The sequence below is a fragment of the Castor canadensis genome, chromosome 4 (genome assembly GCF_047511655.1).
Source record: "Castor canadensis chromosome 4, mCasCan1.hap1v2, whole genome shotgun sequence".
Taxonomy (NCBI): domain Eukaryota; kingdom Metazoa; phylum Chordata; class Mammalia; order Rodentia; family Castoridae; genus Castor; species Castor canadensis.
Window position 1 is genome coordinate 75,698,707 of NC_133389.1, and position 16,008 is coordinate 75,714,714.

At 37.8% G+C, this 16,008-nt stretch overlaps 1 protein-coding gene and 1 non-coding gene across 4 annotated transcripts in view; one reads left to right on the forward strand and one right to left on the reverse strand.

Annotated features, from left to right (window-relative positions):
• Wdr33 (WD repeat domain 33) overlaps positions 1–16,008 on the forward strand; it is a 98,026-nt gene that overhangs the window by 66,694 nt on the left and 15,324 nt on the right. For all 3 annotated transcript variants that reach the window (XM_074070457.1, XM_020168353.2, XM_074070458.1), the window contains 8 exons: positions 9,364–9,490; positions 10,744–10,898; positions 10,990–11,068; positions 12,145–12,255; positions 13,258–13,352; positions 13,647–13,733; positions 13,980–14,119; positions 15,057–15,209. In XM_074070457.1, coding sequence (XP_073926558.1) covers positions 9,364–9,490; positions 10,744–10,898; positions 10,990–11,068; positions 12,145–12,255; positions 13,258–13,352; positions 13,647–13,733; positions 13,980–14,119; positions 15,057–15,209 — 947 coding nt within the window. The remainder of the gene's footprint in view (positions 1–9,363; positions 9,491–10,743; positions 10,899–10,989; positions 11,069–12,144; positions 12,256–13,257; positions 13,353–13,646; positions 13,734–13,979; positions 14,120–15,056; positions 15,210–16,008) is intronic.
• Positions 13,074–13,181, reverse strand: LOC141422832 (U6 spliceosomal RNA). The gene has a single exon (XR_012447553.1). It is a non-coding gene; the product is annotated as a U6 spliceosomal RNA (small nuclear RNA).

A 16,008-nucleotide genomic window follows, 5' to 3' on the forward strand; every position in this document is an offset into this window, starting at 1 on the left:
GAAAGGAAGGGTCAAAAACCAGACCTCTTTCACTTACTGGCTTACCCTTACCGCATCACTCTGGTGTTTCTGTGCTGGGCCATAATGAAAGTGAAGGGTCTGCTGCCGGCAGTGGTCTACCCAGCTTTCACCAAATTAAAACAGCGCTATCTTTAGGAAGGTTAGAATTCATTAAGGGCACTCTGTGTTATTTTTCTAAAATCTTTTTGCTAACCCGATTTATTTTCTCATTAGTTAGGAAAATTACCTTTTTTGCATTCTGCACTTTGCTATTTAAGGTATAGTTATGTAGCATATTTGTGGAGAAAGATCTTTCAAAAACTTAGTTTTTTTTTTTAAGTTTTAATTTCAGTTGATTCAGAAAATTTTCTAATTCTAAGTATTAACTTTCTTCAAAGTTAATGTCCAGGGATACATAATCCTACAAAAATGCCCTTAATTTCATTCCTCATTTTGTGTGGTGATCACATATTTCACTGGTTGTGCATTCATGACAGGAACTTACTATTGTACACACTTATTTTGAATGAGTGAAAGACAGAAAAGAATGTGTGTGAGAACGATCCTGTGGAATAAGTCAAGTCATTATTTACCTTCTGTTGGGTGTAAATTCTAATGCACAGTTCACTTGCTTTCTGCAAGTGATAAGTTGAACATCAATTCTGGTGTGTTAGATACAACTCAATCCAGAAAGCAGTGTTACCTGTCTCCAAGAGCTGGCTAGTTCAGTCATTCATGTTGTTAGGATCCCAAGGAAACATACAGCTAGTGTCCCTTGCCATTAAGGGCTTAACCAATAAATATAACCCAATGTGGCTAGATTAATTTAGAACCTTTTCTGGTGGACTTAGGTAATGATTGCCATGCCATCTAAGCTATGACCCTGGCCTTCACAACCAATCTGATCACTTCTCAGATAGTTAAGTCATGCTTATTTTCATGTTTATTTTGAGATGTTATCCCTAAGTGCAGCACAGAAGTTGTCACATACAATTTCAGTTACAGTTTAGCAGGTGGAAGGAAAATTTTTATAATTGAAACAAAAGGAACTATTCTGCCATGTCTTTTAGCTGTTATATTTAGTAAGGTGAAGACAAATTTGGATCAGAAAGAAAATCCAGGCTACTTCTGACCTGACACTGATTAACTCTTTTAGGCCTCACTGTCTCAACTGTAGAAGTTCCCTATCTGTGGTATCATTAAAGTTTTTGTAGTTGCTGTTCATTGTGTGACTGCGATAGAGAGTAAAAGTAATACAATCATGGAAATTTAAAGAGACACTTTCAGGCAAGTTACTGTTCAATAGAACTTTTTATAACAATGCAAATGTTATCTGCTTTATTCAGTATTGTAGCCACTAGTCACATGTAACTTGAGCACTTAAAAAGTCACTAATATGATAGGAAGTAAATTTTTAACTTTAATTAGACAAATCTAAAAGGCCACATGGGGCAATACCTAATGCATTGGACTGTGCAGGTTTAATTTTTAAGTATTTGTGTTCAAAGAAACTTCCACACAGATTTATGACAGTCTTCTTTATATGATTTATAACAGGAATCTCTAAATTTTGAACTTTTGCAATTATACCTCTAGTCTTATTGTTGGAATTTTTTCTTCAAGCATATCCTCCATTTCTACTTGCAGTCATTGTAGATAAGATGCTATGACCGTTGCTACTGGGCCTAGACTCTACTTGGTAACCAGGTGTCTGTGTCACTGACTTCTTTAAAGCTCTGTCATCTTCCTGAGTGTTGTATGTCCACTACAGCCTACTTGTGGACTCTTGTCAGTCCCTGTAGGGCTACAATTAGTCCCATATGGTATCTGGAGTAGGTTTAGTAGTGTCCATTGCTTTCTTTTCCTTCCTTCCCTCCCTCCCTCCCTCCCTCCCTCTCTCCTCTCTCCCCCTTCCCTCTCTCCCCCTTCCCTTCCTCCCTTTTCTACCACTTGAGCCACTCTGCCAGCCCTTTTTTGTGTTGAGTACTTTTCAGAGTCTTGCAAACTCTTTGTGTAGCTGGCTTCATACTTTGATCCTCCTTTTCTCTCCCTCCTGAGTAGCTAGGATTACAGGCATGAGCCACTGGCCCCTGGCCTATTTTCTTTTTAGCTTGATTCTGAGAAGTTTAATTAAATGCCACTTTTAAAAGTACTTGGTCTTTCATTAGCAAGAAATTTTTAATCCTAAAAGCATTAGCCATTAACAACATGGTTAGTACTAAAACATCTTGGTTACTAGGCTATAAAAGCAGTTGCCACCTGAAAGTATTTTCGTCAAGTCTGTATTAATGTTTAGCATTGCAGATAGTTTGTGGATACAGAATGTTAAATGGTTTTGTCCTGAAATTTTGTACTTGTAGAAATAAAATGGTCAAGTTCAGTGTAGGTGTTTTGGTACTTAATCAAAATTTTTTTTCTATTAAATAATTTATATAAGATCATGTTTTTGAATGTGATTTGCCAGTTCACAAACATTCTTGAGACTTTGAGGTCTGTCTTCATTCCCCCTGAGGATCTGAAGCTCTTCGTCCTGGGACTACACATGCTGATTATTCAGTATTGGCAAGTGAAGACCATAACTGATATCAGTCATTCTCTTGAATTATTTATTTATTTATTTACTTTTTTATTTTATTTATTTTTGTGTGGGACTGGGATTTGAACTCAGGGCTTCGCACTTGCAAAGCAGGCACTCTATTGCTTGAGCCGCACTTCAGTCTACTTTGTGCTGGTTATTTGGAGATGAGGGCTCAAGAACTATTTGCTACAGCTGTCATTGAACTGCAGTCCTCCTGCTCAGACTCCCAGGTAGCTAGGGTTACAAGCATGAGCCACCAGCACCCAACATCCCTTGATTTTTAAATAGAGGGAAACCAAAGGCTGTTGCTATTAAACAAAGTAATAAAAGCACACAATAAGAAACTTTAAGCTAGGCACCAGTGGCTCAAGCCCGTAATCCTAGCTACTTGAGAGGCAGAGATCAGGAAGATTGTAGGCAAATAGTTCCTGAGGCTCTATCTTGAAAGTGCCTGACACCAAAACAATAAGGACTGGTGGAGTGAATCAAGAATGTCTGCTTAGCAAGCGTGAGGTCCTGAGTTCAAATCCTAATACCACCAAAAAAAAAAAATTTCCAGTAGCACAGAATAGTAGTAAATGCCTTCTTCCTGTACTGTTTTCCTCCCTAAAACATTATTACTAGCTATAATTTACATAAGGTACCACCCTTTTTTATATAGTCTGAATTTTGACAAATATATATACAATAGCCAAGATACAGAAATTTTCCAATGCTCTAAAATTATCCTTTATCTGCTTCAGTCTTAATAGCTATATTGTATTTAATTATGTGGGTTTACCTTAATTTTCTTAAATAACCTCTCATTGATTCATATTTGGGTTATTTCCAGTCTTGGCAATTCAAACATGGTACAGTGAATGTCTTTGTATGTTAATGCAGTTGTGGAATAAATTCCTACCAGGGGATTTACAATATTAAAGGTTGTGTGCCTTTAAGATTTTGATAGGCTTTGCCAAATGCCCCTCATCCCCCCAAAGTTGTTATACACCCATCCATCAGTTACAGATAAGAGTACTGGTAATTTCTCCCATGTACATGAAGCAGCACCAAACTTAATTTTTGCTCATTTGGTATGGTGAATATTACCTAGCAAACTAACTTATGTCCAGGAGTGGTTTCTTCTTTCTTCTCTCTCTCTCTCTTTTTTTTTTTTTTCCTGAAGACAGAGACTCACTATGTATCCCCAGGTGGCTTTGAAATTGTAATCCTCCTGCCCCAACCTCCCAAGTGCTGAGATCACAGGTGTGGGCCACCATTACCAGCTAATGGGTGCTTTTTTCCTCATATTGGACTCAAGTGGAACTCAATTCCCAGTACTGAAGACAAAACAACCCAAAAAACATACCACAAAGTTCATGCACCAAATGTAACATACATTACTTACTCTTTAAAGTCACAGTATCACACTAGAGAGGAAACGTGAGTAGAAGCACTTCATGCTTTCACTCTCCCAATACATTTTCATTTTTTTCTATCTACATTTCTTAGGCCATGTACATTTTTGTGATCATCCTCACAACATAGGTAGAGTTTGTGTTTGCTTTTGAGTGCACATTATTTCCTGAGCCTTTTTCTTTGTTTCCAGAATCTTCTTTTTAATGATTCATTTCAACTGTTCAGTTTTGGGGTATGGCAAATTTTACTTATCACTCTACTTGTAAAACTTGTTTTCCATTTTTCACAAGGCTTCACGTGCCATCCTTAGCATATAAAGTTTTGTGGTGTTTTGTTTTTATTTTTCAGGACTTGCTTTGTTGCTCAGGCTGACTCAAGCGATATCCTCAAGTTATCTTGCTTTTTAGCCTCTAGAGTTCGGGGACTTAGGTGTGCCCTGGTGCTCCTGGCTGTATGTAAGAGTTTTTAGTATTGGTTTATTTCTTTGTTTTGGGAATTACTGGGGTTTGAACTCAGAGCCTCATGTTTACTAGGCAGGCGCCCTATCACTTGAGCCATAACTCCAGGCCAAACTTTTGTTTTTGTTTTTTTTTTTTTTTTTCTTTAGATCCTCTTCAATTATTTTCTCAGGATAAATTCTACTAGTTTTATTCTTCTTGATCTGATTTCATCAGCATTGTCATGCAGGTGTAGTCTTTTACCATCGGAAATAGGTTTTGTCACTGCAGTGGAAATACAGCTTTTTCCTCCCTGAAGAAGGAAGCAGGCTCTGTGTGAAGGTGCACACCAGTTCTAGTGCTCAGGATGGTGAGGACTGAGCACCATAATGAGACCTTGTCTTAAAGAAAACCCCAAAACACAAAAAGGAAGCAATTTCATGTTAATTTGCTTCTAAGCCAGCTTAATCTATTTTTCCCATTTTTATTTTAAAATGGTACATACTTCTTGTAAGGATTTCACACCTACTCTCCAGTGTAATCACTGTTACTTAGAAATTGTAGTAAGCTTCTTTTTAACTTTTTTTTGTTTTGTGGTATTGGGGTTTGAACTCAGCATTTCATGCTTGCTAGGCATGTGCTCTTATCGCTTGAGCCTCTCTGCCAGCCATTAGTAAACTTTGTAATAGAAGTTTTTCCCAATTGGTTTTATGTTTCAAAATTAAAATTGGACAAAATTACACACATTTCTTAAATACACATAATGAGATATCTTGGTATAGGTAGGACCCAAATCTAAACACAAAATTCATTTGTTTCATACATTCCTTATGCACATGATTTGATGGTAATTTTGTACATTATTTGTAATAATTTTGTGCAATTTTCTGCCAGTGGGATGTTGGTGCTCAAAATGTTTCAGAGTTTGAGCATTTTGGATTTGGGGTTTTGGGTTAGAGATGGTGAACTTTCACAGGGAAGTCCTCTGATCCTTGTCCCTAAGCCCACATAACTCCCACTATTGGAGGCAGAATTCATACATGATTTATGCATTTCCTATTTTTATGGCACTGGAGTTTGAACTCAGGGCATCACATTTGCTAGGCAGGTGCAGTACCACTCGAGCCATGCCTCCAGCCCTGTTTTATGTATTTTTGAGCAAGTGTGTATTTGTGCTCCCTGAGTGTTTGTGACCCTTTAGGGCACAAATAGCATGCTGCATATATAATTTTGCACATGTTTTCTTAGGTAGCTTTATTTGTTCTTAATTCTTAAAAAGTAGAAAATAACTGTACATGATTCAAAAATAAACGGTGAAAAATTGAATCATCTCCCTCTATCCCAGTTCCCTACCTGCTAGCTTCCACCCTTCAAAAGTCTTTGTTTCTATGTGGACTGGGGGTGTGGTTCAAGTGGTAAAGTACTTGCCTAGCAAGCATGAGGCCTTGAGTTCAAATCCCAGTATCGCCAATAAATTTTTTTTTAATGTCCTTCTGCGTATATAACCAAACAGGACAGCACTTTTTTTTCTTTTTTTTTTTTTTTTTTTTTGGTTTTGGGATTTGAATTCAGTGCTTCACGCTTGCTAGGCAGGTGCTATGGTACTTGAGCCACTCCACTAGCCCTTTTTTATGTTGGGTATTTTGAGATAGGTTCTTGATTTTTTGCCTGGGCTGGCTTCAAATCTCGATCATCCTGATTTCAGCCTCCCAAGTAGCTAGGGTTATAGGCGTGAGCCACTGATGCCCAGTAGTACGTTTGTTTCTTCTTTGTGCTACTTTTTTTTTTTTTTTGGTTCAAAAATGTTTGTGATACCTTCATTCACAATACTCAAAAGCTGCAATTAGTCCAGTGGTCCATCAATAGCTTAATTAACAAAACTGGTATCTCCCTATCACACAAAACAGCCACTGATACACACACTCTCTCAAGCATGATGCAGAACAAAGTGAATGCACTGAAGAGTCTATTCCACAGGATTCCATCTATATGAGCACAAATCTATGGTGGCCATAAGTGAATTGCATGTTGGAGGTTTATAGGATGGGATGAAATCAGGGTAGAAGGAACAGTCTTTTGGGGATTAAGGAAATGTCCCGATTTTTCATCGTTGTGGTGTTTTCATGGCTGTATCCCCGTGTCAAAGCTCACTGCCTCGTGCACTTTAATAGGTTCAGTTTATTGAACAGGAAAATGACTTTGAAAAGTGATCTAAGGGCTACTTGATTGATGTAATCATGTTGAAATTAAGAGTGAAAGTCTCAGGGATTTCTGTCAGCAAAGAACGATGAATGTCAAAATTAAAATATGTCCATAACCCTTGATTTTTAAGTTTGGCAAGAAGTGACCATTACTACAAGACTTGTACCTTGTACATAATACAAACTTTTATATAAACTATAGAAAGTAGGTTTTATTAAACTAGAGTAAAAAACTTGAAAATATGCTTCCTAAAAGTAGCAAGGCAACTGGAAATAATGTAAGATAAAACAGTCACATACAATTCTTGATGTGCTACTCTTAAACTGACTTTTTCCATTGACAGCTTAAGCTCAGAGACCCTACAGCCAACTCCACTCAGCTCCCTGAATTTATCTTGTAATATATTCAGAATCCGTTGAGAGGTATTAGTATATCTTTGAGTGCTCCCTGCATTCAGATCTCTCCTCTACACATATGAACTCTGATGCAAATCAAGTTCCCAACCTGTCATATGAAATGGTAGTCAGTGTACTTTATATTCTTTACTTCAAAGGGCACATAAGTGTAATGTGTGCTAGTGTTGGCCTTCTCTTCTTTTTAAAATTAAGAGCAGTGACCAAAAATATCTGAGAATCTGTACAGATCAGTTTGATTTACATCTGTGATGTGTATGGATTTGGTTGAATTCATGAGATTTTTTTCTTTCCTTAGTTTTACCTAGGTAAATTTTAGAGAACTTCAGAAAACAAAATTAAAGCTGCCGGAATATGTTTTGTCCTTTTTTATGGGTTGACAGTTTTGTTTTTGCATGTATTTCTTTAAAATAAACATATCTTTAAAAGGCTTACTTTATGATGTAATAAGTATCCCAGAGAAGGTAAAGAGTAGAGATGGCTCCTAAGAATATGTTTTTGCCTAGTAAACTATAATTTTAAAGTGCTTCCTTATGCATCATTCCATAAACTCATATTTGATTTGTTCAAATTCATAATACAGCTATTATAATACTTATTTTTAGATAATAGTGGTTCATAGTTTTAAAATTCTGTGACCATATCTTTTTAGAGTCAAATTGTTAGTACTGTTATAGTTTCTTTTTTAAAATTTGCATATAATAGTTGTATGGAGGGATACCTTGTGACATTTATATATGTTGTTATATACATCTTGGTTAGATTCCCCCTTCCATCATTCTCTCTCATGTCCCCTCTCTCCAGCATTATAGTTTGTTAAGGCAAGCAAAGGGCTAGTAGGACCAAATCATATTTTATTTCAACTTTTTCATCTTCAGTTCTTTTTCTTAATAAAAGACAAAGTAACAGCAAACTACGCTTCTCTCCTTTTTACCCTTGAAACCCAGTTACAAAATATGCATATTGTTAGAAGATATAAAAACAGAAAAACATAGAAAAAGAAGGATCACATTAATATCACCTTCCAGCTTAATATTATTTCTATTAATGGCTTGCTATCTAGACTTCTTGCCTTTTTCCCCTATCTAGATGCACACACAGTCCCTCATGATAATAGTTTTTTGCTTTTTACAGAGATGGTACCCTTGATTTTTTAAAAAATAAACTTAATATCATGGATGTTTTAATCATGCCATTGAATCTCCTGTAGGATAATTTATAATGAGTACATTGTATTCTTTTAAGTACATGTGCCATACTGCAGTTATTTTGTAATCTATTTGATCCTATTGAAGGATACTTAAAAATAAAGTGCTTCTAAGCATCCTTGTAGAGAAGTCCTTTTGGACATTAATTATTTTCTTATGATAAATCTGGGACAAAGGGTTCTGGGGTTATTGGATGTATACTTCTTCATGCTTTTGTTACATACCGCCAAACTGTTCTGCACATAGTTGGCCTCTCCCTCTGTGCTTGCCACCGGGAGCATTGTGTTGGGGTAAGCTCAATCCTACTGATATGGGAATTTCTCCCTTTCTGAAGTGCTGCAGATCGCTTCCAATGGGCTGGAGACCATCTCTTCAACTTCCCTGATTCCTTTTGTCTCTATTCTTCCCTGTCCTTCCTTTCCCACCTAACAATTACTGGAGCTGGATTTGATCCAGGTTAGGGAGGAAGCTATTTCAAATGTTGTCTGTCACTCTTCACCTTCTTCTTAGTACATTTGCTGCATAAAATATTCTTGAGATTCTTTGTTAATTGATTTTCACATTTGTGAATTTTAGTAATCTGTTGCAGTTATGTGTGAACCTTTGGTGAATCAAGTATGGATTATTTTTCTCCTTTTGAACTTCAGTGAACAAGAATAGAAAGCCATAATATTTTTATTGTTTTCATATCTAGAAAGTTGTGGTAGCTAAACTTGGATTTAGGGCTTTGGCTCTATAAAGACTATCACAGAGTAGGAAAAATAAAGTGAATGACAGGAATCGAGTCTAATAATTAAGATGATTGGAACAGCATGAGAAGCTTTAAAAGCTTTACATATATGGCTTGAGGGATGCTGCTTCGAAAAAGCCTTGGCTGACCTACCAGCAAGTAGGTAAGCAGAAGCTCTTAGTTCCAGGAAAAGAGGGCTGGTTCCTATAGGTCCTGGCATAAAAGGAGAGCTTGCTGGGTCCAAAGACTTCCAGACACAGAGCCTAAAGAGTCTCAAAACTTTAAGTTGACTTAAAGATCAAAACATTTAATAGGTTTCTCTCATTTAAATTAGAATGCAGTTTTACTTTTAATGCATATGACTGATTAGGTTTTTATCTTAACTTGTTTTCGACAGGGCATGGTGCTGATGTGAAATGTGTAGACTGGCATCCAACCAAAGGGTTAGTTGTTTCAGGAAGTAAAGACAGTCAACAGCCAATCAAGTTCTGGGATCCCAAGACTGGGCAGAGTCTTGCAACACTGTAAGTGATAGGAATCCTACCTTGCTCCCCGAGCAAAGGGGAGCAAAGCAGCCTATATTCCTTAACTTTTAGCCATCTCTGCTGTTCCTTCCTGTATTCCTGAAAAAGTAGTTTAGCTAGCAGATGGACTTGGATCTGTGGACTTAATTATGATGTATCTCTCAATTCATAATGAAATAAGTCTTAATATTGGTTCTGCCACATAAACCTAAATTTAATTTGGCAGTCCTCATGGTTGGGTGGCACTTCATAGAGTTAATGTATGTGCCTATTGTTCGTCAAAGCCCAGCATTCTCCACCCACTTCATGTAATTATAAAGAAGCTTTCTCTCCATTTTTGAGACATTTCTCATGTTTTGTTTGTTGTGCTTACTTATAATACAGGTACATAGCACAGTTTTCTCTGAATTCTTTGTAAGCTTTCACAGTTATATGAATGTGCCCTTTTTTGGGTCAAGGTACTGTATCTGGGTCCTTGTAGGGAAGTAAACCTTCCACAGCATGAATTGGTTAGAGCAAAGCTTCCTTGTCGCACAATTCTAGTGGTCACAACCACCTGGTGCCTTTTGAATGGTGTCCCTTGGAGATGTGCATGCATTGTGTAAGCCATGGGACATGTTGTTGTCGTTTGTTCAAATTGGCCCTCAAAACTATTCTTAAACCAGTGTCAGGATTTATGCTTTTCTTAATGAGGGAAGCATCATTGAATTATTTTAATCTCATGAGCTTCATTGAATGTTAATTTATGTATTCTAAGTGCTTCTCCTGCTTCACAGATGAACTTTTTTTTTTTTTTTTTCGTGGTGGTATACTGGGTTTTGAGCTCATGGCCTTGTGCTTGCTAGACAGGCACTCTGCCACTTGAACCCCAGTGCAGGAATTCTCTCTCTTTTTTTTTTTTTTGGTGGTGGCAGTACCAGGGTTTGAACTCAGGGCCTCCCACTCACTAGGCAGGTCCTCTACCACTTGAGCCGTGCCCCCGGCCAGATAAACTTTTTTGTCCAATAGAAGCTCTGCTGTCTTTTTACCTGGATAGTGAGGCTCTGCTTAGGTAGTGGACATCATTTCTGTCATTGACCTGTGTTTTTCAAGCATACTTTTGCTTGTGGTCCTATAATGCTGCTAACTTTATTACTTGTAGGCCAAATGTCCTACCATCTTAACCCATGTACTTTTCAACCAGCATGACCACTATGTTGCTTGATGCTTGTTTTGAATTCTGACAGATCATTTTCTTGGTGCTTTGTTTCTAGTCATGCCCATAAAAACACAGTAATGGAAGTGAAATTAAACCTCAATGGCAATTGGCTACTCACAGCATCACGTGACCATCTCTGTAAACTTTTTGATATCCGAAATCTGAAAGAAGAGCTTCAAGTATTCCGAGGTCACAAAAAAGAAGCCACAGGTACTAACTATGATGTGCTACTCATTTTGATGACTGTTACCTATTTTCTGGTCCTAATAATTTTGTGTTTCTCTGTGTTTTTGTTTTACAGCTGTAGCCTGGCATCCTGTACATGAAGGACTTTTTGCCAGTGGAGGATCTGATGGTTCTCTGTTATTCTGGCATGTTGGGTATGGAACACTTGTTATGTAAAGAAGTGATATGTGTGTTTACATCTACACCAATCATATCGGGGATGTCTTCCCTCTGCTGTGTTGTGTTTGATACTTAGCTGGGGAAATTCCAGTGTCTCAGAGCTACTGAGGATGGTCTCCAGATAAACCTGAACATGACCCCTCCATGTGGCATGGGCTTTGCAGGCATGGGGTCTGGGTCCCTGGTGAAAGTTTTTGGAGAAAGAGCATACCCAGAGACGCAGATGAAAATGCACAATCTGTTCTGAGCTGGCCTTCAAGTCATGCAGTGTGACTTTTGTCACAGTCGGATGATTACTTATGAGTTCAGGAAGTAATGTATTTCATGAAGAGAGTACCTGAATGTGTACAAACATGATACGTACAATTTTTGGTGGGACTGGGGTTTGAATTCAGAGCTTCAAGAGTTTAAAGCAGGTGCTGTACTGCTTGAGCCACACCTCAAGTGCATTTTGCTCTGGTAGTTTTGGAGATGGGGTCTCTTGAACTGTTTTGCCTTGATTTGCCTTGCACCACAGTCCTCCTGATCTCAGTCTCCTAAGTAGCTAGGATATAGGTGTGAGTTAGCACACGTGGCTAATTTTTTTTCTGGAGTGGTAGTGTATTCTGTATTAGAGACTGCCTGTAATTTTCAATTCCATAAATTCAGCTTGGACCAGAAAATGGCACCTTTATTTTTGGATATAGAAGTCATTAAAATAGATTTCCTAGCTTCCTAGTGGTGACAGAATTCTTTTTTGTATTAGCATAAATTAATCGTACAAAGGACTGTATTTCCGAACAGGCATATAATGTACTTTGATCTACCTACCTTCTTCCCCCCAACACACACACTTAGTGCTAAAATAATTCTGAAGCATTTCCCTCTCTCTTTTTTTTTGTCTTTGAATAAAAGAGTGTATTTCTTATGACTAATCAATGTCCCTAAATCATGTGGAACTGACCAAATTCAAATTAATAGGTCTTGATACCTTTGTCTAAAGCTAAAAGAAAATTTTTTTTTCTTTTTTTTGTAACTTTTGTGAAGAAGACTTATTTTGGTGTCATTGCAGGGTAGAGAAAGAAGTGGGTGGGATGGAGATGGCTCATGAAGGAATGATCTGGAGTCTGGCATGGCATCCTCTTGGACACATTCTCTGCTCAGGCTCAAATGACCACACGAGGTAAGTTTAACATGGAATTACAGCACTCTGGAGCAGAGCAGTGAAAAATAAGTATATGTTTAGTTTTATTTACTGATTGATGTATTGGTTTGTATTCCAATTTGTAAGCCGTTTACTGGTGGAACCTGGGTGACTGAAGCTCAGTAGCCACTTTAATGAAGCATACTACTGCTTTTATAAACTCCTTTTACACAGAGAGCATTTGGTAAGAAAAAGCATGCCAACTATTTCGTGTCAAGGTTACATTAGTACAGGGAAGCACAGTTAAAATTAACTGTTTGTTATGTCTCCTTTAAAATGGAAACAGAGAAGCAGGAAAAAGCACATGGTCAGCATAACTTTCTTACTTACATCTGAAGGACATGAAGCCATCTGGAGACCTTGAATACTGTTTTTCTGGATGTCTGGCTTTCTCACAAGGCCAGATACCAACTCACACAGGCAAGGTCTGGTCTGAGACTTTTGCCTCAGTTCCTTGGAGCTTTCTCACAAGGCCAGATGCTGACTCACACAGGCAAGGTCCCACTGCTGGCTCCGACACGAGTTTATATATATAAATGTTTATATATATAAATGTTTGTAAAAACAAACATTTTTGTGGTAGTTACCAAATACATATACTGCAAGAAGAACATTGGATATTGAACATTGACTTTAGTTATCTGGATTTTGTTTAGAATCTGATGTAAAAGTTAGTGTATTTATCCACAGACTGCTTAGTACTTTTTTTTTAAAACCAGTTAACTGTCAGCTTTGTTTTAAAAATACAAATATTTTGACATGTAGAATTTAAGAAATCCATGTCTAATTAATCACTCAAAAATATAGAGTACTTTATGAATTCATATGTTATTTTTGTGCAGGGGCCTTGCTAATCTTTTCTGTGTCATTCCAATTTTTAGCATGTGTGCTGCTGTAGTCAGCACTGCTTAGTACTATTAAGTGCCCAGAAAAACACTGAAACCATGTTCCCCCCTCCTCCCATTACTTTTATTTTGACAGCAAATTCTGGACTCGAAACCGACCAGGTGATAAAATGAGAGATCGATATAATCTAAACCTCTTACCTGGAATGTCTGAAGATGGAGTAGAATATGGTGAGGCTTGTATATATGAAGTCTGATATCTTATTATTAGATTATTAAGGAAATAACTGTTAGGAAGGTTGTATAAAACTAACTGTGGGCTGAGGGTATAGACCAGTAGTGAAGTGCTCACCCAGCACACTCCAAACTTGAGTTTAGTTCCCAGCGTCAAAAAAACCCACATAGTTTTAATTTTGTGGTTTACTGACTTATAAATCAACAGTGATATGATTTATTTTTGTAAAATGTTGATTTTATTGTCACTACTAAAGTCCCTTTTGACAATGGGTATATTATTATTTGTAGATGACCTCGAACCTAATAGCCTGGCAGTAATTCCAGGAATGGGAATACCAGAACAACTAAAATTAGCTATGGAACAAGAGCAGATGGGTAAGAGAAGTTACACATGTGCATTTCTTTTTTATAAAATTTTTATAGACCTGTTTCTTTCATGATAATTTATTAACTAATATGTTAATTATGTTGAAATGCTAATGCGGTTTATGTTGAGAAATATTGATGGAAGTGATGCAAATTGCATAACTGTACAATCTGTTCTTCTGCAAATGTGTTCATTGATCAAGTGGCCAATTGCTTTCATTTAAGGGGTTAACTTGTTCTTTTTTATGGTTACAGGGAAAGATGAATCAAATGAAATTGAAATGACAATTCCAGGTTTAGATTGGGGAATGGAGGAGGTCATGCAAAAGGATCAGAAAAAAGTACCTCAGAAGAAAGTCCCTTATGCAAAACCTATACCTGCTCAGTTCCAACAGGTCAGTAACTAAAAGTGAGCCCTATCTCATCCATGTACTGAGAGGTTGTGATTACTTAGTTTAATTGGTTTTCAGCAGCCGGTTTCTCCATCATCTCAACTCTTGAAGGCATTTCTACACTATAGATTCTTTTGAATCTTCCTTTACATATTCATGTGTTCTAGACATAATTGTCATCTGCTGACTTGCAGTGATGTTGAGTTTGGCGTGCATCTTCTTTTATCCTCACCTACTAAATATCATCCAAGTTGTTAGAGGGAGGAGAAGGAGTCATGGAAAAGAAAGAATGTGTTAACTCTCCTCCATTGTCTGTCTGTCTTCGGCTTTAGTTATCCCCTCTACACAACATGCCCTTTTGAAGAGGCTGGCAGGCTTTGCATTCTTAATGACATGCAATATCTTGCATCTTTCCTGACACTGTGACGAAATACCTGGAATAAGCAACTGAAAAGGAGGGAACGGTTTGTTTTAGAGGTTTCAGTCCATTGTTACTTAGTCTTGTTGGGCCTTTGGCAAGGCAGACATTACGTTGCAGAGCACATGATGGAGTAAAGCAGCTTACCTCACGGTGGCCAGGAAGCAGGGTAGGGAAGGGGACTGGGTTCCAGTAGGAAGGGCACACCCCTAATGACCTACTTATTCCCACAAGGCCTCACCTTGTAATGTTTCCACTACATCCCAATAGCACCATCAGCAAGAACCACTTCTTTAACACACTGGCTTCTAGGTTACATTTAAGAACCAAATCTTAGTGTGCAGCTTTTATCATCTTAGCATACTATTTCCAACTAGTAATGTGCCTGCCTCATTCCATCCTCGAATGAGGTAAAGACAGTTAGGCAGGTTGGATTGAGCAGACGATGTTGTAGAACGGTTTTCTTAACCTATCATAGTTTTCATGCTTGGGGCGTATTTTAACATTATTTTCTTTTCCAAGGCCTGGATGCAAAATAAAGTTCCAATACCTGCTCCAAATGAGGTGCTGAATGACAGAAAAGAGGACATTAAGTTGGAAGAGAAGAAAAAAACACAAGCAGAAATTGAGCAAGAAATGGCTACTTTACAGTACACTAACCCACAGCTTTTGGAGGTGTGTTTCACAGAGAATTAGTGTTAGAAGTAAAGACGGTTCAGCAGGTTGGACTGAGCAGAATGACATTATTAGAATGGTTTTCTCAACCTGTCATTATAATTTCTATCCTCAGGGTTCATTTTCATCCCTTTAGAGGAATACAAGGTGATCTACGAAAGTAGTGGTAACTTTTTTTTACTGATATATTCTTGAGGAAAAGGAAGGAGAGTAGGTTCTATGTTAGGAAGCTAGTTTCTAGAAGAATCCTGATTCTTAATTTTAAAACCATATCAGTGCAGCAGTGATAATTGTACATTTTTAATAGAAAGATGAAGTTAGGAGCTGGGTACAGTCATGTGTTCCTGACCTGCTTGAGAGGCTGAGGCAGAAGGATTGCTTGATACTGAGAATTTGAGACCAGCCTGGGCAGCAGCAAAATCCCATCTCAAGAAAGCAAAATAGGGAATGGATGTGGTGGTGCCTGCTTGTAATCCCAGCTACCTGGGAGGTAGAGAGTGGAGGATAGATGTTTCAGGCCAGCCCAGGCAAAAAAAATCAACAAGATCCCATCTCAACCAATAAAAACTAGGTGTGGTGGCGCATGCCTGTCATCACAGCTATGTGGGAAGTGTTAATCTTGATCCAGGGTGGCCTGGGAAAAAACATGAGATCCTACTTGAAAAATACTTAAAGTAAAAAGGGCTGGGGACATGACTCAAGTGGTGGATGCCTACCTGGCCCTGAGTTCAAACACAAGTTCCACTCCCTTCTCCCAGCCCAAAACAAAATAAACCAAACAAGATAGGCATGATGGCAC